The sequence below is a fragment of the Manduca sexta genome, chromosome 26 (genome assembly GCF_014839805.1).
Source record: "Manduca sexta isolate Smith_Timp_Sample1 chromosome 26, JHU_Msex_v1.0, whole genome shotgun sequence".
Taxonomy (NCBI): Eukaryota; Metazoa; Arthropoda; class Insecta; order Lepidoptera; family Sphingidae; genus Manduca; species Manduca sexta.
This window is the reverse complement of record NC_051140.1, coordinates 2,470,445-2,496,221: the sequence shown is the minus strand read 5'-3', so window position 1 is coordinate 2,496,221 and position 25,777 is coordinate 2,470,445. Positions and strand designations below refer to the sequence as shown.

At 36.8% G+C, this 25,777-nt stretch overlaps 1 protein-coding gene and 1 long non-coding RNA gene across 3 annotated transcripts in view; one reads left to right on the top strand and one right to left on the bottom strand.

The window, feature by feature from the left end:
• Positions 1-25,777, bottom strand: part of LOC115454449 (kinesin-like protein KIF3A) — a 32,567-nt gene that overhangs the window by 5,825 nt on the left and 965 nt on the right. Inside the window, exons 2-7 of the mRNA XM_037443036.1 lie at positions 24,229-24,444; positions 5,651-5,856; positions 5,084-5,214; positions 2,471-2,670; positions 1,561-1,758; positions 913-1,043 (exon numbers count right to left, since the gene is read on the bottom strand). Coding sequence (XP_037298933.1) covers positions 913-1,043; positions 1,561-1,758; positions 2,471-2,670; positions 5,084-5,214; positions 5,651-5,856; positions 24,229-24,444 — 1,082 coding nt within the window. The remainder of the gene's footprint in view (positions 1-912; positions 1,044-1,560; positions 1,759-2,470; positions 2,671-5,083; positions 5,215-5,650; positions 5,857-24,228; positions 24,445-25,777) is intronic.
• On the top strand, positions 7,521-11,821 carry LOC115454831. 2 transcript variants are annotated; one of them, XR_005113051.1, is made up of 3 exons: positions 7,521-7,605; positions 10,527-10,632; positions 11,679-11,821. It is a non-coding gene; the product is annotated as an uncharacterized LOC115454831 (long non-coding RNA). The 2 variants fall into 2 exon arrangements; XR_005113052.1 differs by lacking the exon at positions 7,521-7,605 and adding an exon at positions 10,244-10,330.

Genomic DNA, 25,777 nt, shown 5'->3' with positions numbered 1-25,777 from the left:
AGCTTAACAAACCAGATCCACATATCATTTTAATTGATAAAAACACATCCAAAAAGTAATTATACAAAGATATTTGCTAATTTTCGGTAAAAACAGTTACTAACCTATGAAAATATATTTCGGGGTCTTTCTTGCGTGAATTCGATTTGCATCCTTTCACACAACACTGAGTCATTTTCGAAACTTAACAAATACACTAATAAACACACTGAACAATTGAGAATATGATTATATTACTTTAAATTCAATATTTATGAAGATTTGTTTACATCGTCTGACACTACATGTACTTGCCGACTGGCCAGCATAAAATGGCGTTTCGGCCGCAAGGCGGTCCCAGTGTGTTGAAGTAAACGAAATAGTGCCATATGCGAAGAAAGCAATTATTTTTGTCTTTTTGTTGCGTTCCAAATAAGCTTTGAGTAAAAGAGATAGACATATATATTGACAATTCTGCGTCGATTTCCCTAACATAAATATAACTTATTCATATAGCTAACTTTTGAGGCCTGTCCTCTTTATATTTAGTCATTGATTTGTGTGCGTACATAACGACACAAAACAGCAAGACCGCCGCCAAAATTACTTTTAGGGAGGTGCATTTGCATCTACACCCTATAAGTAGGTACTACACAATATCATTAAAGTTATATCTTTTTTTGAAATAAAAATCGCGCCGTTATTTGCATATTATGCTAAACCATAATAAAACCTCTGTGGTCCTGGTTCCTATTGTCATTCAGTTATTTTTTTTTGTAATTTGTTCCGGACAGGGGGGTGTACGTGCATCTTCTTGCGCACCCCCTCACTGCGCGCATACGAAACAGTATATGTGTTGCACTTTCTGTGTAGTATTTACATTGAACGTGACATTTTTGTTCGTGGCAGTCCTCTCTACATAGTGCGCGGTACCTGGTGAGGAGCGCGTCGCCGGGCTCGCTGTTGACGTGCGTCTTGTTCTCGATGTTCTTGGCGCGGTTCGCGTACCGCAGCGTGCTGATCGTTTCCACGTAGTTGGTGTCCGCCGGCCCGATCGTCGCTATCTACACACAACACTTACTTAATGATAACGATAATATCAAACGCCAGCATAATAAAGTATTTGATTTATTTTTATTAATACCTTTTATAAAATATGTATGTATAAATTTTATATTTGAAATTTTAATTACTACCTCATTTCTTAATGCTCTTTTCACAGAAGGATTTCTTTTCTGTACTAAATGCTGATACATAATATTAAAATTCACAAAATCAAACATAGTCAAATAACCTATTGTGGCGAGCGTCGAGGGAGAGCAACATCTCTCATTGGGCATTTTATTTAAAAATAATATCAATTAGTTTATACAACTTATTAACTTTTGCTCACGCTCGCGTGAAAGTGGTTTTCCTGTATAAATGTCGCGCTATATATTTTCCCGAGATAAAAAGCAGCCTATGTCTTTTCCAGGGTCTCAAATTATATCCGTACCAAGTTTCATTGAAATCCGATTCGTAATTTTTGAATTTATCGCTTTCAGACAGACAGACGCGACATAATAACAATTGAATACATACCATAACAGTCTTGGAGTTCCCTCCCAGCGAGTCCTGCAGCAGCCTGGTGAGCTTCGAGTTCCTGTAGGGGATGTGTGTGCTCTTGCCGTCCACCAGCGCCGAGATCACGTTGCCAAGCACTGACAGCGACTGGTTGATCTTCGTCGCTTCTTTCAGGCGAGTGCCTGTCGCTTGCGTCTTGCTTTGTCGTTCTGAACCCTATGGTGTCAATAATAAAGTTTACTTTTAAAATGTATATGTCAGAAGTTACAGGTCGTTGCGACGTCTAATTCGCAATTTACTCCATGCTAGTATTGAGAATAGTGCCAAACCTATTTATGTTTCCCATGAGAAGTACTGATCGCAAGAGTATCACACACAGTTATATAGTTATACTCGTATATCTTTGTGTCCACTGAATAAACAGCTAATACTAATTAATGATTACAATTATTATATGAATAAAAACTGGAACAAGTGACTAAACTTGGTTTATATGGAAGAGCCGCTGCAGAACACATTCAAACTATTTATTATTTTGTTCGATCTTGATCCTTGTACATCATAAAATGCAAAACGAAGATCTATACTAACAGCCAATTATAATAATATCTGTCCTGTATTATACTGTCCCATTGCTGGGCATGGGCCTCTACTATTGAGAGGGATTAGGCATTAGTCCACCACACTGACCTAGGGCGAATTGGTAGACTTTACACACCCTCAAAATACCTATAGATATTCTCAGTAATGCAGGTTTTTTGTTTTATTTTGTTTTGTTGTTGATACACTAAACAGATTACTGACAATAATAATCTAAATTACATTACAATGGACCTAATCAGAATCCAAATAGAAGTATATTTGTGTGTTTCCTCACGATGTTTTGCTTTACCGTTAAAGCAAGCGATAATTCACAAAAGAAACTCACGGCCAAGTCGACGAGGTGCAGTTTGCCCATCTTGACGTGCGTCTTGTTGTCGGCGCCGCGCTTGCTGCTCTCCACTGTGATGGAGAAGATGGCGTGCGAGCGAGAGCTCTCGGTGTTCATGGCGGTGGCGCCGATGTGCCGGTTCTTGTTGCCGACCGCCATTATCTTCTCCAGCTCGTCCGCGTTGTGCACCACGTAGCCTACCCAATAAATTATAGAAGCTTTAACTTCAATGTATATTACTAAGGCCATATTTATCAGAAAGGCATTACTCAAAAGGATCATTCAGAGAAAGTATATAATCTATTCATTTAATTGCGCTTCATAACTCAAAGTGCACCACTGCCACACGCTTCCTAAGGAATACTAAATTATTCCAGGCATTAATACTGAAGCATAGTTGCTAGTTATATCTATCTATACTTACTATTATATAAAGCTGAAGAGTTTGTTTGTTTGTCTGTTTGAACGCGCTAATCTCAGGAACTACCAGTCCAAACCGAAAAATTCTTTTTGCGTTGGATAGCCCTTTGTTCGTGGAGTGCTATAGGCTATATATCATCACGCTATACCCAATAGGAGCGGAGCAGTAATGGCTAATCTCAGGAAATACCGGTCCAAACTGAAAAATTATTTTTGCGTTGGATAGCTCTTTGTTCGTGGAGTGCTATAGGCTATATATCATCACGCTATACCCAATAGGAGCGGAGCAGTAATGGCTAATCTCAAGAACTACCAGTCCAAACTGAAAAATTCTTTTTGCGTTGGATAGCCTTTTGTTCGTGGAGTGCTATAGGCTATATATCATCACGCTATATTTAATAGGAGCAGAGCAGTAATGGCTAATCTCAGGAACTACCGATTCGAACTGAAAAATTCTTTTTGGGTTGAATAGTCCTTTGTTTGTGGAGTGCTCAAAGTCATATATCATCACGCTATGACTAATAGGAACGGAGCAGTAATGGCTAATCTCAGGAACTACCGGTTTCAACTGAAAAATTCGTTTTGTGTTGGATAGCCCTTTATTTGTGGACCGCTATTAGCTATATATCATCACGCTATGACCAATAGGAGCGGAGCAGTAATGGCTAATCTCAGGAACTACCGGTTTGAACTGAAAAATTATTTTTGCGTTGGATAGCTCTTTGTTCGTGGAGTGCTATAGGCTATATATCATCACGCTATACCCAATAGGAGCGGAGCAGTAATGGCTAATCTCAAGAACTACCAGTCCAAACTGAAAAATTCTTTTTGCGTTGGATAGCCCTTTGTTCGTGGAGTGCTATAGGCTATATATCATCACGCTATATTTAATAGGAGCAGAGCAGTAATGGCTAATCTCAGGAACTACCGATTCGAACTGAAAAATTCTTTTTGGGTGGAATAGTCCTTTGTTTGTGGAGTGCTCAAAGTCATATATCATCACGCTATGACTAATAGGAACGGAGCAGTAATGGCTAATCTCAGGAACTACCGGTTTCAACTGAAAAATTCGTTTTGTGTTGGATAGCCCTTTATTTGTGGACCGCTATTAGCTATATATCATCACGCTATGACCAATAGGAGCGGAGCAGTAATGGCTAATCTCAGGAACTACCGGTTTGAACTGAAAAATTATTTTTGCGTTGGATAGCTCTTTGTTCGTGGAGTGCTATAGGCTATATATCATCACGCTATACCCAATAGGAGCGGAGCAGTAATGGCTAATCTCAAGAACTACCAGTCAAAACTGAAAAATTCTTTTTGCGTTGGATAGCCCTTTGTTCGTGGAGTGCTAAAGGCTATATATCATCACGCTATATTTAATAGGAGCAGAGCAGTAATGGCTAATCTCAGGAACTACCGATTCGAACTGAAAAATTCTTTTTGGGTTGAATAGTCCTTTGTTTGTGGAGTGCTCAAAGTCATATATCATCACGCTATGACTAATAGGAACGGAGCAGTAATGGCTAATCTCAGGAACTACCGGTTTCAACTGAAAAATTCGTTTTGTGTTGGATAGCCCTTTATTTGTGGACCGCTATTAGCTATATATCATCACGCTATGACCAATAGGAGCGGAGCAGTAATGGCTAATCTCAGGAACTACCGGTTTGAACTGAAAAAATCTTTGTGTGTTGGATAGCCCTTTGTTCCTGGAGTGCTATAGGCTATATATGATCACGCTATGACCAATAGGAGCGGAGTAGTAATGAAACATGTTGCAAAAACGGGGAAAATTATAAGTTTTGAGAGCTTCCGTTGCCTGCGCTGCGTAAACGGTTAAAGTTATGTGACAATGATGTATGACAGGATTGTTCCACTTTAAAAGTTCTAAAAAATATATTATAAAACAAAGTCCCCCGCTGCATCTGTCTGTCTGAACGTGTTAAACTCAAAAACTACCTAACGTATTAAGATGAAATTTGGTATGGAGACAGGTTGAGACCCCGGGAAGAACATAGGCTCCCGGGAAACTACTACTTTTATAACGGAAAACTTTAGCCTCAAAAACTTCATAAGGCGGGCGGAGCCGCGAGCAAAAGCTAGTTAGTATATAAAATTGTAATCAGCTTCGTGATCTCTGACGGACAGAAGTGTATAATGAGCGGAGAGCGCCGCAAGTGCAGTTACCGGTGAGGTCCTTGACGAAGACGCCGATGTCGGGCCGCTCCTTGACCTCGAGGCTCTGGTGCGGGTTGTTGCCGAGCAGGTCGCGCACCTCCTCGTTGTAAATCTCCAGGTACGTCACGCATACCAGGAACCTGAAGGGTCAGTCTCTATTTATACGTAAATAAATATATAACTACTGTACATACCTACATTAAAATGTATATAGAATCACGCCTTATCTCTTTTCAGGTGTAGGTACGTAGAGGTCTATCACAGACACATTTCGGGTGGAATGTTATGTCCTATTTAACAGGGAGTAAGACTGGATTTTACTATTTAGCGGGCAGAAAACCCCCATATGACTTTTCCTGATCCGGGATAGGTCAGTACAGGAGACGTAGCACAATAACACTACGACACACACACCAACGAGGCAGTTTTGTATGGAATTATGATATATATAATAAATACACATTTGCTTATTTATCTGTTTGTTAGAATGAACCTGCTTGCCTTCTCATTTTAGTTGCTCAGTCTTTGATAAGACTTGTATTTATTGACAACCCCGATTAGTAACAAACGTCTCACTTCTCATCGTCCTTCGCCTTTGCGATGTGGCTGAAGATGTGCGCGAAGGAGTTGGGGATGATGCCGCGCAGCTCGGGCGCCGAGTTGCTGCCGGCCATGGTGTACGTCTTGCCGGTGCCGGTCTGTCCGTACGCGAATATAGTGCCGTTGTACCCCTTCAACACTTGCTCCACGATAGGACTCGCCGTCTGCACGTAGATGTCCATCTGGAAACAACCGAAAATAACAATGTTTAATTTTGATTATTGCTTAAATCTAAATTATATTTAAATTTAGAACATTGTTTTGGAAAGGGGACAGAGAATATTAATCACTTTAAAAGTTTTAGCTTTAGTAGCTGATTTAATAAATATTTTTGAGAATACTATTTTTTTTTTTAATAATGAAGTCAGTAGATTAACTACGATTTGTATTCTATTAAAATTAATACAAAAAGTTTGGTGTTTCCCTTTCTATACGATATGTGATCCAAGCCTGCTAAGATTTAATAGGATTACTTATTATTTATTTATTGATCGCTCGGCTAAGTCACTTCACTGGACCTGGTATTAAGAGAAGTGAAGTAGCCTAAAAAAATGTCGGTCCGCAAGAAATTTATTTGATGCCAATATTTTGTTCAAAGATTTGACCAAAAATGGACATAATATATTATTTATTTTTTTTTGTTGGTAGAATGAAAGCTATGCAACACACTTCCAATATTGGTTTGAGAACGTTTTGAATCGTTTTCGATAATTATTTTAATGTACTATATAGAATCCTTATTCAATGCTACGAGTTATACTTTCAAGTTTAAACCAAAATACCGGTTTATTATCGGTATAGTCATAAAATAAAATAAATAAAGAATTATAAGTTACAGCAACCTATCCTTTGGTTTTCTACATAGGATACCTTTATGAACTAAATAATACAAACAATCCTAAGAAACTTGATAATAATTTCAGATCGTAGTCAGGGGAATGTATTATGCAGTGGACAGGTGTGACCTGGCCGAGTTTCGGCGATTTTGCCTCTGGGGTCGCACAAAGGACCGCTCATACCAGTTTGGACTAGCGGCGAGTGTGGCGACGTACAGAAGGGCTCGGGACTTTAGAGTGCCGTCGCTTTACACTCTGATTCGACTCAAGGCCGTGATATTTGCTACATTCTGCTAAATACATAGGGTTACGGGATTATAAGGGGACCATGTCAGTAAGTTGCATAGCTCACTCGGTATGGGTTTTTGGGAGATATTTAAGTCTGTATTTCCCGTGACTGCGATGGCCATGTTTATAAAATTTTGGGTAGTTAAAGAATTATAATTACTAACTGAATAAATACTTACATCTTATACGAAAATTAAACTCATTACAATTTTCTTAAATTTCGAATATAATTTTGAATACTCAAACCTAATCGAAATCTGCTCCGGACTATATTTGGCGCATTTTGTTTTTGTTCTTTGTGGTTTGTTTGAGATTTATTTACAGTTTCTATAAACATTAAATCCACTCGTCTGATATAAATTATATAAGCATGGAAATTAAGACGTTACATCGTTTATTGTTATCAATTGAATTAACAAAGTTCTTGGCAAAATATAAACTTATTGTATGTAAAGTGTTTAGTATAAGATGCTGTTAAAATTAAAGAACTACGTCTGAGAACAATGTTTAAAACTGATAAATAGGTCACTAATTGGAACAGGCAACCGAAGACAAAGACCATTTACTGCAGGATACAGATATGTATGCGTACAAGCGATTGAATGACACAATCGCACTTGAAACAGATCTGGAATGATAATAACATTTATATTTGCAGCATATTGTATGTACTCATACATATTGTGTAATCATAACTGGATTTAACCAGCAGATGGTGCTAGTCTACATTCAATCTTTCAATGCGGGTTGTTATGCAAAACTAAGCTAAAATATTATCTTATATTTCGCAGACCGCACTAATGCAAAGTAAGCTATGTTTTATGTTATTTCTTAGCCATAAGAGCCAAGACAAACTTAGCTCAGTTCTTGGTCTGCAACCGGCGTGAGTACAAACATTACTAGTACGGATGTAACTATTGTAGGCACACGAGTGTTACATTTGACAAGTTATGTTACGTACATTATTACCTTGGCCTTAATTTGTATGCCATTGTTATTTCACGAGCGCTGAACTGAGCCAATGTGTATATCGTTTGATGTAATGGATAATTAGTTACTTTACTGTTATTATTTTATATACAGTAGGTTCATACTGGGGTCGTCAGTGAAATTACTATCGTTCATTTCATCAGATATCTGGCAGCGCGGTGTCACGCGGCACTTTATATCATGGATTTATTATGTACTACGTAAAACTCCATACCCAAAGTTCTTTGTGACGTTGGTATGCTTGTATCGACTGCGAGCCGCTGCCAATTACGTATGCGACCTGCCAGTCATTCAGTAATAAAAACACGCATCGCCCTGCTCTCCCATTTACTACATAATTTGACAAAACAAAAAACCTAACATTTTCGTTTTGAATTTTATATTTCTAGCTGTTTCGCAATTATTCAACACAAACTTATACCTCATACATACGAATGATTAAATCATCTACACTAACAAATACTTCCTGTGATACGCCATTTGGCTTATCCGCTGAGATAAGGCGTGGCTGGCACTCGGGCGGGGCGGGGCGGTGCGGGGCGGTGGCGGGCGACGGGAGGCGGGGGCGCTAACCGGGTCAGTGGAACAACGCGGCGCGACCCGCGCGACCTCGATGCGCGCTGCACGCCGCCGATATTGATTCGGAGCGGGATGCATATCGTTACAGGTGCCGCCCGCCGCCCGCCGACCCGCCGATTATATCTGGCGTACTTCAAGAACAAAGACTTGCCACGATTATACGAGTACGCAGCGTACTGCGCCTGATGGTAACCAATCGTGACATTTATTGACGTGTTGACACAAATGCGATGCTCGATACAACAATTGCTATTTATAAACGACAGGAGTTACAGTGAAAAAAACATTTACACTGTTTTGTCCATGAATATAAGTCCAACGTGGAAACGTTTTAAACACAATACAATATAACATGGAATACATTGTGAGATATCACAAATAACAAAGGAACGTAACATGTTATAAATATATGCTGATAATTAATCGACATTCAAGGTTCTAATCTATTAGATTCCTCGTTTGGAAACTCAGAAGGACTCACGTAGTTAGTTTAACAATAGAATAAAGACTCTGATAAAGTAAATACTTCCCGTAAAACTCTTATAGCATAGAAACCATAGTAATTAAAACTTTTTAATATAAAAAAAAACTACTACAATCAAAAACATAATTTAGTTTTATCCACGGGTTAATAAGAAATAATGATTAAAGCAACCAATGTAATCTTTCCAATTCGTGTTTTTATTTTAATGGGCATACTGAATATTCTTTGGAATTGGTGCCGATTTAAATTGAATATTTGTTTGTGTGTTTATTTATTTAGCTTGGTTAGCAAAGTGGAATATATTTTTTTCAAAATTTGAATCGAATCATTCTACATAGCTCAGAAAATACTTACTTAAACACAAGCCTAAAATTCTAAGTCTAAAATATATATAAACCATGCAAAATTGAACTTATTACTTTACGTATAATTGAGCTGACTTCCATCGCGACCCGTTGTAAAGAGGAAGTAGGGGATTAAGTGGGTCACCCGATTTTAAAACAATACCTACACCTATAAACATCAACAATACTAGAATTACCAGATGAAATATCGTGTTGAACCTTTTAGAAGAACTTCCTTGAAGTTTCCTTAATCATTTGGTTTAGGAATACTTTAATAATAATACCAGCTCTATACTGCCTACTAACGGCACGGGCCTTCTAGACTACTAAGAGGGGTTAGATCTTAGTCCACCACGGTGCATTAGTGCGGGTTGCTAGAATTTACATAGCATAATAATTCTTATGGAGAATTCTCAAGCAGGTTTCGTAGCGATGTTTTCTTTCATCGTTAAAGGAACTATAATTGATAAACAAATACACACGTTACTTTAAAAAGTCAAAATTGTGTATCTTAGATTTTTTAACCTGAGACATAATGTCAGCAGACCATTCTATTCCCAACTATATTATCGCGCGCTGAACTAAATTTTACAAAGACGCTACATGGAAATGACAATTCCTTGTCGATCCCATAATTGTTTGAATGCTAGCATAAGTCTCTATCAAACATATTATCGTAGTTCGGACTCTATTCGATTTTTGTACATGGTGGAGTCGTGACTATGTACTTGTTCTATCAGGAATCAGAATGGTATATGTATGTCACAGAAAGCATTTTTTTTCTTAATAATTTCCTGCTTAGGAGATTTAATTTGTTTTGCATAAAGAACATTTTACACAAAGTGACTTACTTATCGACTACTCGTATATTGGAATCATAGTCACTGAAAAAGTGACAAGTGAAATGCGCACTTGCGTACCGTGAGCATACGTACATATTTTCATTCATCTGTTACGTAATAGTGGCAAAAACAATACATTTTCATGTTAGTACAAACAAGCGTTTCAGTGACACGTTACATGCCATGTCAGATAACATTACCAGCCAGGCCCCGTCCTGTACAAAACGCGATTACGTGTTATTCGATTATACGCGGCCTACTCGCAGAATTCGTTGATATCGAACAGAGAGGAGGTAAAAAAAGGGAATATAGTGCAGTTTATATTGCTAACGTTTTGATAACTAATATAAATGTATAACTTTGGTTTAAACTTAGACTATAGAAATAATGTTAAACAAAGATTTATTTGTAAAGGAAGGCACAGTCTTAATTAATATAAATAAAAAAACACATTTTTGTTCAAAGTATCTATTGTTTGTAACGCTGTAGTGTGGCCTCTGCTGCTACAAACGCGGCGAGCAGACGTGAGCGACCGCTTAAAATGCTCCACTCAGCACAAGGTTGTGTGCAACTGGCACAAGGGCATGTCTAGTAGGTAAGCGCTTTAACTTCCACCAGTTATTAGATGATACGGGATAGAAGTGGAAAGAAAACATTATTTGTTATAGGACTCTATATAACTGGTCATATGTAGTGCAACTAGGGTGCTCGCACTTGGCTCACTTGAAGGCAACTCTACCAGTCAACATAAAAATAATAAGAATATATTTTAATTACATTTTATGGTACTACTATATGTTTTCATATTGACGTATTTAATGTTAAGTCTCATTATGCAAACCCCGTAAATAGTACTAAAGCACAACTGTACCTACTTGCATGCTGCTACATCGCAGTAAAAATAAACGAAACGCCAAAGCAAAACCAACTCTGCTATCAAAGAATATTGCCTATAATTGTCTTTTTGAAGACTCCGAATAAAATAACCTTGTGAGTTCAATGTTGCCCTAATAAATCTCTATGGAGATGGAGAAGAATAAACACAAGTATCAGCATTAGTAATTTTTCAAAAACATTTGAGCGGCGGCGTTCCCTAGACGCTAAAGTTTAAACCATAATCACTTTGGCATTAAGTTTCTTTTTTCTTTGAAAGGGCTTTCACAAAAATATGAAAGGCCATTTGTCGCATGTCGCCGCTCTCCGTCTGGGAGTTACTTATTTTTACAACTACCTACTTATTATAAGATCACTTTATTTTTTGTTCATTTAAATATGAATAACGTAAATTAATAGAATGATTGTTGTTTTATTTTTTCCTAATAAAACAACAATCATTCTCTTTGATTGTAGGAGTTTTCGTGTATTTACAGATGTTTATGTTTACTCTGAAGTTTTTAAATGTAAGTCATTCCTAGGATTTGGTGATATGATAATTATTAATTACCTACTTGTGCATATTGATTATAATCAACGATCAGGATTGCCAAATATCGGACATAAACACATTAACATAATAATATTGAAATTGAAACAATTTCATACACGCCATACCTGATGAACGATACGTAATTTGTGATAATCATAGAATATCGATGTTTTAACAATGTCGATCATTTCTTCTAATTTCTGTTTTTTTTACAGGCATGTCGGTGTCAAGTGTTACCAACGACAATCAAAATCAGAAAAAATAATTAAATATATTATTTGATTGGAAAAAAAAATATCCCGACAAGGAATGCTTATAAAGGAACATAATTAAAGACTTAAATATTTCATGAATTATCGCCGATGCATTTTTCAATAACTTAATATTCAAAATGGCCAATATAGAATCAAATATCGTCACACATAGCGGTAATTGAAAAAATATTAACCCCGCAATAGATATTTATTAAACGAATGGGACTAATTTCCAAAAATATCACATAAATAATGAATCATTTCACAAGGCATACGTTCCCTTTATACTATTTACGGGACTATTATTCATATTATTTTATGAGACACAGCTTGGATTTTAGTAGTTTCTGGGAAGACCGAAACAATGAGATTAGATAAAATGTTCAAACGATTTGTCTAAGCAGCAAACCAGCAATGCGTAGTTACAAAGCAGCAATCAAACGTAGGAAGTTCATTAATGAAGCTACAAAATCTCCGACCACTGATGCCTAGAGCATATGTACCGTGACCCTTAAAAATATATTAGCTATTCACTCCCGAACGGTAAAGTTTGGACTCGTTCACCACAAAACCTTCGCAGTAGAGAAGAGATAAATATTTAAAATCTAGATTCTTGAAGCCTTATGCTGAGTAAGCGGACCTAGTTGGGAATGGAACGGATTATAAGACGAAGGTTCGCAGATTGTAAAGTTTGCTCAGGTGTTGTTTTACAATAACGTTCACGTAATTTCGTGACGTATTCCGGAGAGCCAGTGACAGTCACGCGTCATCGAACGCCGACCGCAACCAATATCGGCTCGCCGCACAACGCACATTTGCGCTCCGGCCACTAGAGCAGTGACCATCTACTTAATTGGACCAATTAAGCCGCAACAGTGAATTTTCGTGCACATCGCGCAGGTAACACCGCTGTGTAAGTGACGAGTAATTGAGTCATACAAGGGCTTGAGCGCTCGTTATTAACAATTTATACGTAGTACTTATACCTATCAAGTCTACAATTATAAGGCTTATGATTTCAAATTGGTAAAATGTGTTGCGATGCGACGGTGTGTGAATCCATATAGGAATCGACGATCTAAGATCAAGTTAGATACCAAAAGCCCGCAATATCTTTTCTCAGACTTGTGATTTTCAATGACAGACTACATAATCGTATCAACCCTTTCTGAACTACAGGGCATGACAGTAGAGAAAGACCGCAATGCGGCATCGCGCAAAGACGGTGTCGCGCAGCTATCTAACAAGAAACCACGGTGCCGCCTGGTATACACCGAAGGAGGCCATGGTGGGTTTTGGCATGCCGATGTAGGGTATACATAGGGTTACGGACTCGGTCCCATGCTCGCTCGGATGATGCTATAGTCCCGAGTGTGGCCCCCCAAACGCCTAAAACCGTTGAAACCAACACAACCGTTCTTCTCACGCCCCGGTCGTAGTAGCGATATAGCTTTTCTTGTGTAAAAATAGGGCATGGGAGTTGGCAGTAGCAGTAGGCACAAGGTAATTCTTTTAACGAAAAGAAGTGGGAACAATGTAGTTTGTTCTGTATGGCGCGAAGTATTCCTTTTTATTAACAGTATTAGTGGAATAGAAACGTATAGTGTGTGTCAAATTAGTTGTATAGACAGATTTCGTTATGCTGGCTACACATGTTGCCTGAACCATACCAAGTAAGTGAGGGCCAATACCAACGTGGCCGAGCTGAAACAAGCGCCAACGTGTGTACAAGTCATGTGGCGTAGATTGTCGCAACTAAAAGTCACTCGCGAAAACTCCTCGATATCAGCAGCTTGAACTGATTTTCTTCAAACTTGGCAAACGTCTAGACGGTAATAGTCGTCTTATATCTATTTGCCTACGATGCATAGGCATAAGCTTGACCAAATTGTATAGCAGGCGTAGCACGAGGCTGACAAACGGGCAAATAACTTACGTTATCACTCTCATATATCAACAGCAACAAGTCAGAATCTGGGCTTCAGAATAGGGCAAGGGAAGCAGGCGAGAGGCTGCAATCTTACAGATCATAAAAACTCAATGGCAATGTGATCGCATCACGTGGATTTTCTGTAGGACAGACGATCCATACTGGTCGAGCAGCTCCATTCATGCTGCAGACAAAACCGGCTACACCACAGTCTTGACAACGCCAGTTTTTGTTTAAACAGAGGGACATAAAAACTTGCCTGTTGTCCATTATGTCTCTACTACATGTATAGAAAGGTATATTTTGCTATTTCCTACATAAGCCGCAACTATCGGTAATAGTAGAGAAACACGGGCGACGCAATCGTCAGCATTGCTAGTTACGACAGTGCGCGTGACGCGCTGTTTTTCGCAACCTTATCTGTTGCGATAACATTTGAACAGCAATCGTTTGTTCATTCATTATTTCTCACGATTTGGCTTCGGTCCGTTTCACAAGCCCTTAACATAAAAATATTAGACTTAACACGTGATGTCTCAGGGTCACGAGTGGAATGTAGAGCCAGACAATCGTTTAGGCTAAATGGCGTTTTATGTAAAACTGTAACGCTTAACGTCAGGTAAGCCGTTGTAAGTTTTCTAATACAAGATTTTTTTCTTTTACTGCAATACCACTAAATACATCCAAAATAGGTAGATCATATTATACGTTATAGAGTCCTGCAGGCCTAGGCGAAAGGAGACTAGACGAAATACTTCCCCTGAAGCCTTCTCAGATATAACGCGGTCAAGGAGTTTTATTACAGCTGACTTAGATATTTTATTCTTTAGGTGCGTTGTCAACACAATTTAATTTGGATAATAGCATCAGCCCGTCACGTTACACGTATCGATTGGTTACAGCTGAGGGCTCGATCGCTTAGAGAATAGTTCGTAGTTAGCGCCTTCAGGAATACCTCCGTGGCACGCCGTTATCTTTGTTGAGAGGAGATTTTATCTATTGGCCATATTTTGATCATATTGTTAGATATGGCCACATAAGACCTTTATTTAGAAAATGACAGACCTAATCTTATTGTATTTAAATTAAAGAATATATATAACACGAAGTCGACACGTATCCGACGCCAAAATATTAATAACACTACAGTTGGCAAAAGCTGCATATTTTCTGTTCAAATATTTGTTAAGGGAAAATGAGTTCTGTTGCACAAACATAACTCGTAGCACATTTGTTTACAGTTTCTGGCACTGAGCTAATTCGGTCCAAAGAATTAGGTTAAAATGATTAAACAAAGGAGGCAGACACGTGGCGTAGAATTTTCCCCAAATTTTGAAAACTTAGAATATTGTAAAACAGTAGACAGCGGCGATAGCCTAGTTGGGTGTGGAACGGACTGCCGAGACGAATGTCCGCAGGTTCAAATCCCAAGGGCACACACCTCTGACTTTTCTAAAAAAAATTGTGTGTATTCTTTGTGAATTTATAGTTCGCTTTAACGGTGAAGGAAAACATCGGGAGAAAACCTGCACATCTAAGAAGTTCTCTATAGGAATTTCGTAGGTGTGTGAAGTCTACCAATCCGCAATAGTCCAGCGTGGTGGACTAAGGCCTAATCCCTCTCAGTAGTAGAGGAGGCCCGTGCTCAGCAGTGGGCAAGTGTATAATACAGGGCTGATATTATTATTATATTATTAAAACAGAAGGTCGTGCCTCCTATATATTGCTATAATGATATATTATAATAACACCTATTTATTATAAAAAAACAATAAAATACTTTATATCATGTGCTGTAACCTGTATGAAAAATAAATTTCAAATGGATATAGCAACACGTTTAAAAAAAATAGATATTTAAATAATTTGACTTCTATGAACACTGATTAAAAACATTATTCCATTTCTGTTTAAACAAAATACAATTCTTTTATCGGGAACAAATGAGGTCAAACGAGTTTTATAACTGTGTCAAGCACTGGGTTGACTAGGACGAGCCGGGGAGGGGGAGGGGGGTACTTCGAGCACTGCTTAGCGAGCGCCGGCCTGCCTGTATACAGCTTCGACACCGCCAGAATGTAGGCCAACAAGGCCTTAATAAATTTTATTTCGCTAATACCCCACCACCTAACAATCTACTTAATACACGAAATAAATTATGATTTCTTATGATTACACGAATATTATTTATTTATTTACTAGCTGACCCGATAAACGTTGTCCCGTCTTAACTATGAATTCGCAGCGCGCATACTGTCAATCGTTGACAGTTATATAAAATTAAAATTTTCGTTAAGTTTTCTTAAATTTTCTAATTCTCCGCGCAATTTTTTGATTTTTTTCTTTCATTAGAACCTTCTCCTGACAATAACAAACACAACAAAAAAAAGTTAAATCGGTCCAGCCGTTCACGTGTGTTGACGTGACCAAGGGAAATAGGGATTCATTTTTATGTATATAGATTTAAGGATCTCCAACGAAGGATACACGGCATATAATATTATAAACAATGTCGTAGCATTTTTACAATTAGCGATGTGACGTGCCTCTTCAATTATAGAAGACCACTGCATTAAAATTTATATATTGGTACAGCGGCAAAAATAATAATATTTGTTATTAATATTATTTAGTCATAGAAGTAGTTAGACATTGAAATAAAACTCTTATACGGATTTTATCGCTGTTTTAGAAATCCTGACATTTTGAAGTCTTCGTGGTCACAGGAGAACTGAGGTGTTGGTCGTCCGAAAAGTCAAATTTAGAATATCTACCTACATTTTACGAAATATATAGTTCAAATCGGAAAGTCGGATTTCATAACTTTAGTTTAAAAACCAAACACTATTTGAGTGCCGAACGGGGATATTAAAGTATGCAAAACTTTAATATAATATATATTTTTAAAACAATGAAACAGTCCACCATTAGTTAAATAGCATTTAATTGAATAATCGTGTCATTTTCACATTTAATAAAGAATTCAGTGTCTAGAAATATTAAAACAACCAGCAGGAAACATATTTTTTTGTGTCTTAATTATAATTACTATGACAACTGGATAAATGAATTAAATTATAACGGGATTATTATCTTGAAGTTGATCTAGCCGAGCGTACAACCTTCTTATTTAAAGCTTTAAATGAATTCTAAATGAAAATAAAAATAACTACACATCTCGCGACTATGCGGATGAGCTTTAGTCAGTATTCGATACGGTTTTAACCAACGGAAAAAAGAGGGTGTTATTATGTATCTATCTGCGTCTGGCACCGTAGTAACCAAACGAACGAACCGATTCCATAGAGGTTTTTTATTGTTAATTTCGTATATTTTAACTATTTGCATTCAAAAGTACTTTGCCTAATTCTAAACAGATTTGAAAGTAAATAACACTCAGTCGAAACCAGCACGAGTCGGTAACGTTTACTTCAATAGCGCATCACCGCCGCTCTCACATCTCGAATTGGCCAAACCACTCGTCGACGGTATAAATATCTAAAACGGGGTCGCGTTCTTAGCTATGACGTCAATACTACGTCAGAACGGTCACTCGTTGGGTCACTAATCTAGATATTGCAGCTTCAGGTTTAGTGTGATGATTCGTAGCGTGGTGGTCATAAATAATGAATTAACAGTACGCGGCAGAAACAACAGTTCTCTTTGAAGACGAGATCTTCTTCATTTTATTCTATAAGACCTTTTACCAATTTAAGGTAACAACTGTGTAGTTAAATAGACAATTAACGACAAGTCTTCTCTCGTAGAGTCTGGTTAAAAGGAATGAGGACAACTTTAGTAAGGACTTTTGAATAAAAAAATGTATCTAGACCTACGCTCTGTAATGTAATTATATTTTTAATTCAGGGATCTTCAACTAATAGAGTTCATAGATGTAGGAAATTTTCAAGAAAGCCATCAATAGGCACAACATTTTGGTTAAAGAAGTTTCGCTCTACGTTAAATTCTATAAATAATCTTAAAGAAAAAACGTTTGTAATTTTATTTTTTGATTTCTAAAATTCTTTAGCAGATTTAGAAATACTTTACTAGTAAAAATCTACGCTGTCAACCGAAAAGTAAACGACCTGTTTTGTTTTCATATCAGTAAATAGGTACTTGAGAAAGAGAATTTTAAGAAAAATATGGCTTCTACGTAATCGTAAATAATTTAATTACTTTACACGATCCACTACGTAGTACAGTGCAGCCGAAAAAACTATCACCCAACTTATTAAGTCTAATAACTGGTCTAGCAAAGAGCTCTGTGACTTTCCATAAATCTCACTATTGCAAACAAGTCAACGTATCAATTTCAGATGTTTAAGTTTAGTTCGTTTTGTGCGCATTTTCCTAGTGTTTGTATGCAGATTAGACGTTAATTTGGCAGCAAGGCCACGAAGCCACTCAACAGTCATGAGTGCGAGCAGCGCTACACCACAGTATCGCGCTGCAGCCAGCCTGTTGCGCAGACTTACACTCACTTTATTACCTCATTAGTCAATCTAGGCTGCAGTTCTGTATGAGACTCTCAGCTCTGTCACAAGAGTGTTATATTTCTTTATTTCTAACTCGTCGCTTTATTTACGATAGTGCCCATTATTTACATTAAACATGAAAATAGCTTACACAATGGATGCTGTAGAGTACAATGAAAATTTTATTTTAATTTAAACAGTATCTGATGCAGAAGGTATCTAGTATAGGAAGTGTTCCCCCAAGTATAATAATCTTAAATTGATTACTTAGCTGTTATGAGTTTACCACAATTATTACACGACAAATGATAAACGACAATAAGTACTAAATAGTCGATTATGATTCTACGAAAAGTAATTGGTAGAGTTACGTCGTAGCTATGGTTTTGTCTACATTAAGAACGTCGTAACGTCATCTTAAAGAAAACGAACGTGCAGTAAATGTAATTTGGAGTTTAGTGAAATATTCCGATATCTAAAATTTATAAATTTCAGAGTACTTTAAGAAAATTCCCAGTTCGGAGTAGACCAAAACAAGAATCTACATTTTGCTCAGGAATTATGAATGTTGAAGAGTGGCGGTCAACAGTAAATATCAGCTGATCTACTATATTTTACAGTGCAATTCAATAAAATAATTGTGAAAATCTATTTCCTTTCACTTCAAAGTTTTCTAAAGAAAAAACGGAGTCAAACTATTTTACAGCCCTTGGAAGAATTTATTAAGACTACATACTGGATATGCATCACTGTTTAAGGTATTTTTAAAATAGAAAAAAAAGCCAGTTTCTGAAGATAAAGTTTGGGAAGATCAAAATAAATCTCATTCATAATGTAAATTTTTAATTCATAACATCAATTCTAAATACCGTTCCATGGTCATCAAGACATTAGCCCACATATTGTATAAACAACAAAGACATTACACAGTATAGTTATTTATAAACCAGACATCAAGATTAAATTTGTGCTCCAAATATTATTGGGAATAAATTGTTTTTATTTGAAATTTCTGTGTGACAAGATGTTACACCACCCTTAGATGTCAATTCAAAAAGAACACATTTACAGAAAATATGTTAATTTGGGCATTCAAAACGTGTAAATCACGAACAAATATTTGCCATTTCAGGGTAAATTGAGTAGCCATCCCATGAGCACAAGTTTTTGTATGACAATCTTCCCAATGTCCGCTCTATTTAATCTTAGAACTCTTCGATAAACACGCTGATACATTCAATATTTTTTACGTTTTAGAAATACGGGTCGGGAAAAAGTATAATCCTTTACATAATATATATAAATCATAAAGACAATGCTATAAGGAATACAATGCCAATTTTATATTCGTAAGCGCCTGTTTCACATCAGAATAAATATTACATGAACCTCTCAAGCATCTATGCTTCCAAATTAATAAGTATTATTTACATTAGCTGTCTACGTTAAATGGTGGATAATATTTACTCAAACATTGTGAAACATGCCTTATAACATACAATAAAACTTAATAAATAAACTCTAATGTAATGTTTCTGTATTTCTTCAGTAGATTGTAGACGCAACATTCCCTATGCACTAAGCAATAATTTCTTAATGTCTTGCAATACTCAGATTTCGACAACAGTCAAAGTCCAAACGTAGCAAGATGCACTAAGAATGTTACGTCATCAGTTCTTCCACTTCCTCGTCGTATCCAGGTCAGGGCTGTGGAAAACTGGCCGAGTATAACCTTGCCGAATGAGAACGAGGTCAATTGGCTAATAGCAGGGCGTCGCTGATATACTTTCAAATTCGTCGCGTTTTAGCTGGAGTTCTTTTTATAAAACATGGTATGAAAGAACTAATAAAGTTCATAAAAAATTCTGAATGCGATGAAAACTTCAATAAGTCCTAACATTAATTTTACAAGAGCTTTTGATAATAAAATTACAACTTTGAAATGTCTATGTTAGGAATATTTTCGAAAAGAACTTGAACAACGAATAAATAATAATATTAATTTTGAATATGTAGAGACAGCTATTACAGTAATTATATTGAACGGGAACGGAAATACAAACATCGAATATCATATCTAGCGAGTCGAGTCCCACGCGGCGGAATCACCAGTGTAACCTACTTTTGAATATGGAACACGGTTACGCCACAAACGTTGTAGGCAAGACTATAACAATGTATAGGCAGTGCCCTAATTTAACGGGACATATTGTCTCTACTGTAGTGGCGAAGTGTCCATACAACCCGATTCCTACCGGCTTACCTTTTAGGTTTATTTACGATTGTCTTAGATTTTATTTTCTGTTAAATGGGTTGTGATATGCTAACTAAAGTATTTCTTTTTGCACCGGCTTACCTTTTGAAAAATTTAACCCTTCGCCACTGCTCTACTGCTACATAAGAATCGCTGTTACTGAATGTTTAGCGACAGATGTCTGTGTCTATCCGTAATAGTTTTACTAAAACCTGTAATCATTTGGCAGAGTTATTTATACAATGAAATATTGATATATAAAATATGAAAATATTGTTCTGCTGTGGTGGTTGTTTCGTGTTGCGGTACGCAGAACTCACCCACCATTCGACAAGACTGATGCGTGGGACGGCGCCAGTCGAGACGAACGGTGGAAGAGTAGTGCGTTTTGACTTCTTCAGGTTCCATCTTCTATTCTTCTCATACTTCTGCTTCTCTCTTCAGTGTAATGTGTTTACAGGGTTGTTAATTATATCTATTGTACATCGCATATTAACATTATCATATCATTTTATAATTTAAGATTCATAATCGATCTAATTTGACTTTACAATAAATTATAGAAAGAGTTAGTGAGGAACAAGACAGCAGAAAGAAAGAAGACAGTTTATCTGCAATAAACTATTTTGGCACAAGTGATCCTGATATTGGATAGGGTGAAATTTAATAAGGTAGCAGCATATGATAATAATGTTGCTACCTTATTGCGATGACGTCAATAAACTGATTTCATACTAAACGCGCAAGAACAGGAAGGATGTGAACACTTCAAAACTGAATAAACACAATATTATTTGCATCGATTAAAGTAATGGCAGTTTGATGTTTGAAGCAACATAATGTGAATTATTATCGTCACTTCCTACCAGTTTATCGCGTACATTTATCGTGCTGTCGCAGTAGTTTCAATTAAAGCGTGTTGTGGTCAGGGACGTTGCGTTATACTACAACTATTAATAACCAACACGTTTTACACAATGTCTTCAGGAACGTACGTAATGGAAACTATCGCTTATTTTAGTATAGTAATTTTCGGACGAAAAAAACGATTATACTCAGAATTAATCTAAAAGTAGTTTTTACAAACAATTTGTAGGCCACGGAAGTATTAATACAACTGGCATAACTACAAGGTAGCCCAATAATAATACTTATAACGTCTAACACATTTATATTCTAGAAGCGTTTCAAACAGTATAAACTTGGTCAGGGACACTACACTGATACAAAAAAAAGTCGTTTAAAATAATGTAACTCGTTTAAAAACTGCAGATAACAATTAGATGAATATTCAACAATGTTGAGAACTTATTGTTAGTTGTATCCGCACACGTCCACACGGCTCAAGGATTCCCGAACAACTAGTCGCTGCCCGCTGACCGTTACAATCAATACTCCAAACCTATCCGAAATGAGCACTCGTACGATCCGTAAAAAACGCAATAAACACGTATCTATCGAGATTCTTATCCTACTTAATATAATCGTAAAAATACAGTAACAGTTACAATTCGACACGATAGTTTCCCAATTTGTTTACTTCTAGCCGCGATGGGCACGACGACGTGAACTACGAACGGACAGTGCCGAACAACTGGACGACGCTCTGCCTCACCAGTTACCATTTTCAACCATCGTTAAATTCTCAGTTTAGATTTTGGGTAAACTTTTAGATATGATTTTTTTCTCAATAGGTTAGTTTCAACATGGTGGTCATAGACGAAAAATAAATTGCCATACTAACAAAATCTACTAGAATTCCTTAGCCAGCGTTAATAAAGGAACGCTTTTTTGTACTTACTATGGTGCGCGGTTTTCCCAAATAGAGAGGTAGCCAGGAAAAAAATATCAATATTTTTGCCATCGCACCCAAAATTTATAATTTTCGGATTTCTACTTGCCACTATTCCCTAATTTAATTTCCTAGTTGTTTTCCAACATAATATTATGTTTCTGTCACAAAACAATTATTTGTATTCAATGAAAAATTTGCCCGCACTTATCTTTCTTCAGAGATTCGTCTAATATGATGTTGTATTGCAAAAAAATAAACCACAGTTCTAAGATCACATTAAACCTAAAGGTACGAGAGTGCATATTATTTCACAATCGATATTACGAGAACGGACATGTCGACGGCGCCGATTTCGACGGGCATCTGTCGCGACCGCGATCAATGCGAATTTACAACGTTCATTCTATGGTCTTCAATCTTTTTCACCGATAAATGATGCCATTCTAGGCAATTGCACCATTCAGCAAAAAACGTTTACACCAAGTAACAATATTTCAAAAAAAATAATCAAAATCGAAAATTAAACCCCGTCTTGCGATTTTAAAACACTTTCGATGAGGCCATATATCAAGAACACAAATTATAACATATTCCTACTAATACACTTCTATGCTGACAAAAACACAAAGAGTTATCACTTATGATAGATTATTAAGGCACATTTACATTGAGAGAGCGGAGGCGAGCGGCACGTCAGACGCGCTCCACCGTCGCCGCGCTACAGCGCCGAGCGCAGCGCAGGACGCGGCCGACCCATCACCCACCTGCATGTACCATGGCCGTCCCTGTTTTGTAATATTGGACCTTGTTTCAGGCGAATACTGCGCATAGATGCAATAGACTCTACTTATGTGAATTCTATACATAGCCAATGAACGGCACGAACGTTTCGTACTTTATTGATTACGTCTTTCACAGATTGAATTATATTGTTACTTTTAGATGTTTACGGAAGAAAATAAAGCTTCTTAATTGTTGTTTTCGCTCGTAATTAGAATTACCTGTTTTTATTATTCAATCTTCAGAATTTATTATCATTAAAAAGTTTCTCGATAGTCCATAAATTACAGTCGGGTTTGGAAACAAACTAGGAAATATACTATAAGACGCAATTTTACAATAAACAAAGGAAAAATAATTATTTTGTGGATATAGACTAGGACACAATAAAGATATAAATTTCCAAGTAATGGCCGCAGCACATATAGCAAGTATATACGGTGGCGTGTAGAACGAGGTCGCGAGCCGAGAACCTCCTCACCCCAACGTCCGTCGGGCTCGGCTCTACAACTGCGAGCCCCGCCCACTGCCAACTGCTGCACAATTGGCGTACGTCGGTAACCCTATAATTCCTGGGATTTCGTCATATCTGCGTCAAGCACACAGAAAAACGAACTCGACATCCATTTAGTTGCGCCTTTACATTTTTATGATAACTTTATATAACGGTCACGTTTTATCGCGTTGGGTCATTTGGTGTTACAATGTAGTCAAACGAGTATGCTATGTTTTAGGAAGTGTCTGATATTGTTCTTAACAGTGACAGGATCTCACGGACAAGGAATATACTATGGGCGGCGCTTTTAAAGGATTAGCGGAAAAATCTTTATACATAACATTAATCCCTTAATTCTGAACAAATCTAATTTCAAGTATACTTTGGTTTATATTTTTTGTTATTTGTTTACTAACTGTATTAAAATTTCTTATTAGAATTCTGTCTAGACCACTATATCGACGCGTGACTAATTCATAAACAGTCGTCCCTTTAGCTCTATATTAAATTTTGTATCAAGTTTACTAAAAATAGCACTAAAAAATCTACTGAACGACTCGTTATTTGTTGCGTCATTTAATCTAGAGAATACAATGATTGGATAAGTATTTTTATGTTTAGTTTACTAAATAATGCACCTTGTGTTGTAGCCTTGTATCTAGACAAGATCGCTATACGCTATATATATCTACAAGTTTTCATCCTCTTCTCTTTTAGTAGTCATAGTCCAGGAAATTACTTGTGGACCCGCTTAATTGCCATTATAAAGTCAACATACCTGTGTAGTGTTGCTGTCGAACACGGCATCGTAGGCATAGATCCTAGGCGGTTCGACGGGGGTCACGTTGGTCCTGGACACGGCGACGGTGCTGTTGATGGGGTCCACGGAGACGCAGCTGTAGGCGCCGTCAATCTTCTCGCGCTGATCCATCGGCCGTACGCGCACCACCACGCGGACGTTCTCCACCGTCGGCGCGGCTACAAGCTCCGCGTCCTTACACACATAGTTAACTATCATAAATATTATGCATATTGTATACAACTATGCTATTACCATTTAGGACCTACTGCTTTGAAGCAGTCTAAAATTCGAACGTCCTTTGAATGAGTTTTAGACGTGATGGCGACGCGATTATGGCTCTAGCGCAGAGACGAAAAAATTTTTCAAGTCTTTTAACGTATCTCTAGTAGAAGGCTAAAGCCTAAAGAGATGTATTTGGAAGCTTAGAACCTATCTTTACGACTTGTGAACAGGCAAATGCTTATTTAGGCGTAGCTTAGTCATTTGCATATTTTCGTGGTTATTCATTAGCAAGATAATGTTCCGAAAAAGTTTGAAAGCGATGCGTCCTTTCATAAAACACGAACGGGTTCTTGCAATAAGTGTAGGCATCGAGTATTATCGATTGAGTATAAAACAGGCACCGCTTGCGTCACGTTCCCGTCCGTTAAAAACACGCACGTTCAGATATCACTACTGTGAAGAGAGCTTTACGAGCACACATGAAGTGACGAAATAAAAAAATCGAATTTTAATGATTTTTAATCTAATAATAATTATGAAGCATATTTTCATAGCCACAAAAACTGGTTGTGATTCTTTGTCACACCATTGTTACAGTTACAAAAACAATGATAAAAACCAAACCTATGATTGTTTCTTTGAGATGTCTTTATGTTTAAATAGCATTTTGGTACTGTTTAGTGTATTTTTGAATAAATTTCAAATTAATTATAATTAGTAATATAATTAGTTCACAATTTCTTGTAATGTCAAATGAAGAAACAAATTAGGACAAATGAAATAATTTCTGTATCCCAAAATTATATATTTTCAGTTTTTTTATTTACTTTTATAGTAGAATAATATAATTATTTATTTATACAAACAATGGAGCACCTTAATTATTCAATTATTGTGATATTTAGTAACATATCAAATATCAGAGATAAATGCAAAAATGTCTATCTAATATCCATACTTCCAGTAGGAAATGTAGTATACAATATGGCTCGAGACTAATCAATTTCTTCAGGACATTAAATTATGGCATTCTATGCTACTATATAAATTAAAGAAAATAATATAATGAAAGGTCTATTTGCATAAAGATTACTTAATCCTCACAAACATCTAACACCTGTTTTGATTATATAACATTAAGAATTTATAAACTACATAAAGAATAAAAAATAAACTAATGATTTTTTATAATAAATAACTTGCTTAACAGAATTTACTATACAAACATAAAGGAGTTAAATTAAGATAATCTGTCTTTAAAACATTAATTGTTATAAAAGTGTAAAATTGCCAATACATTTGG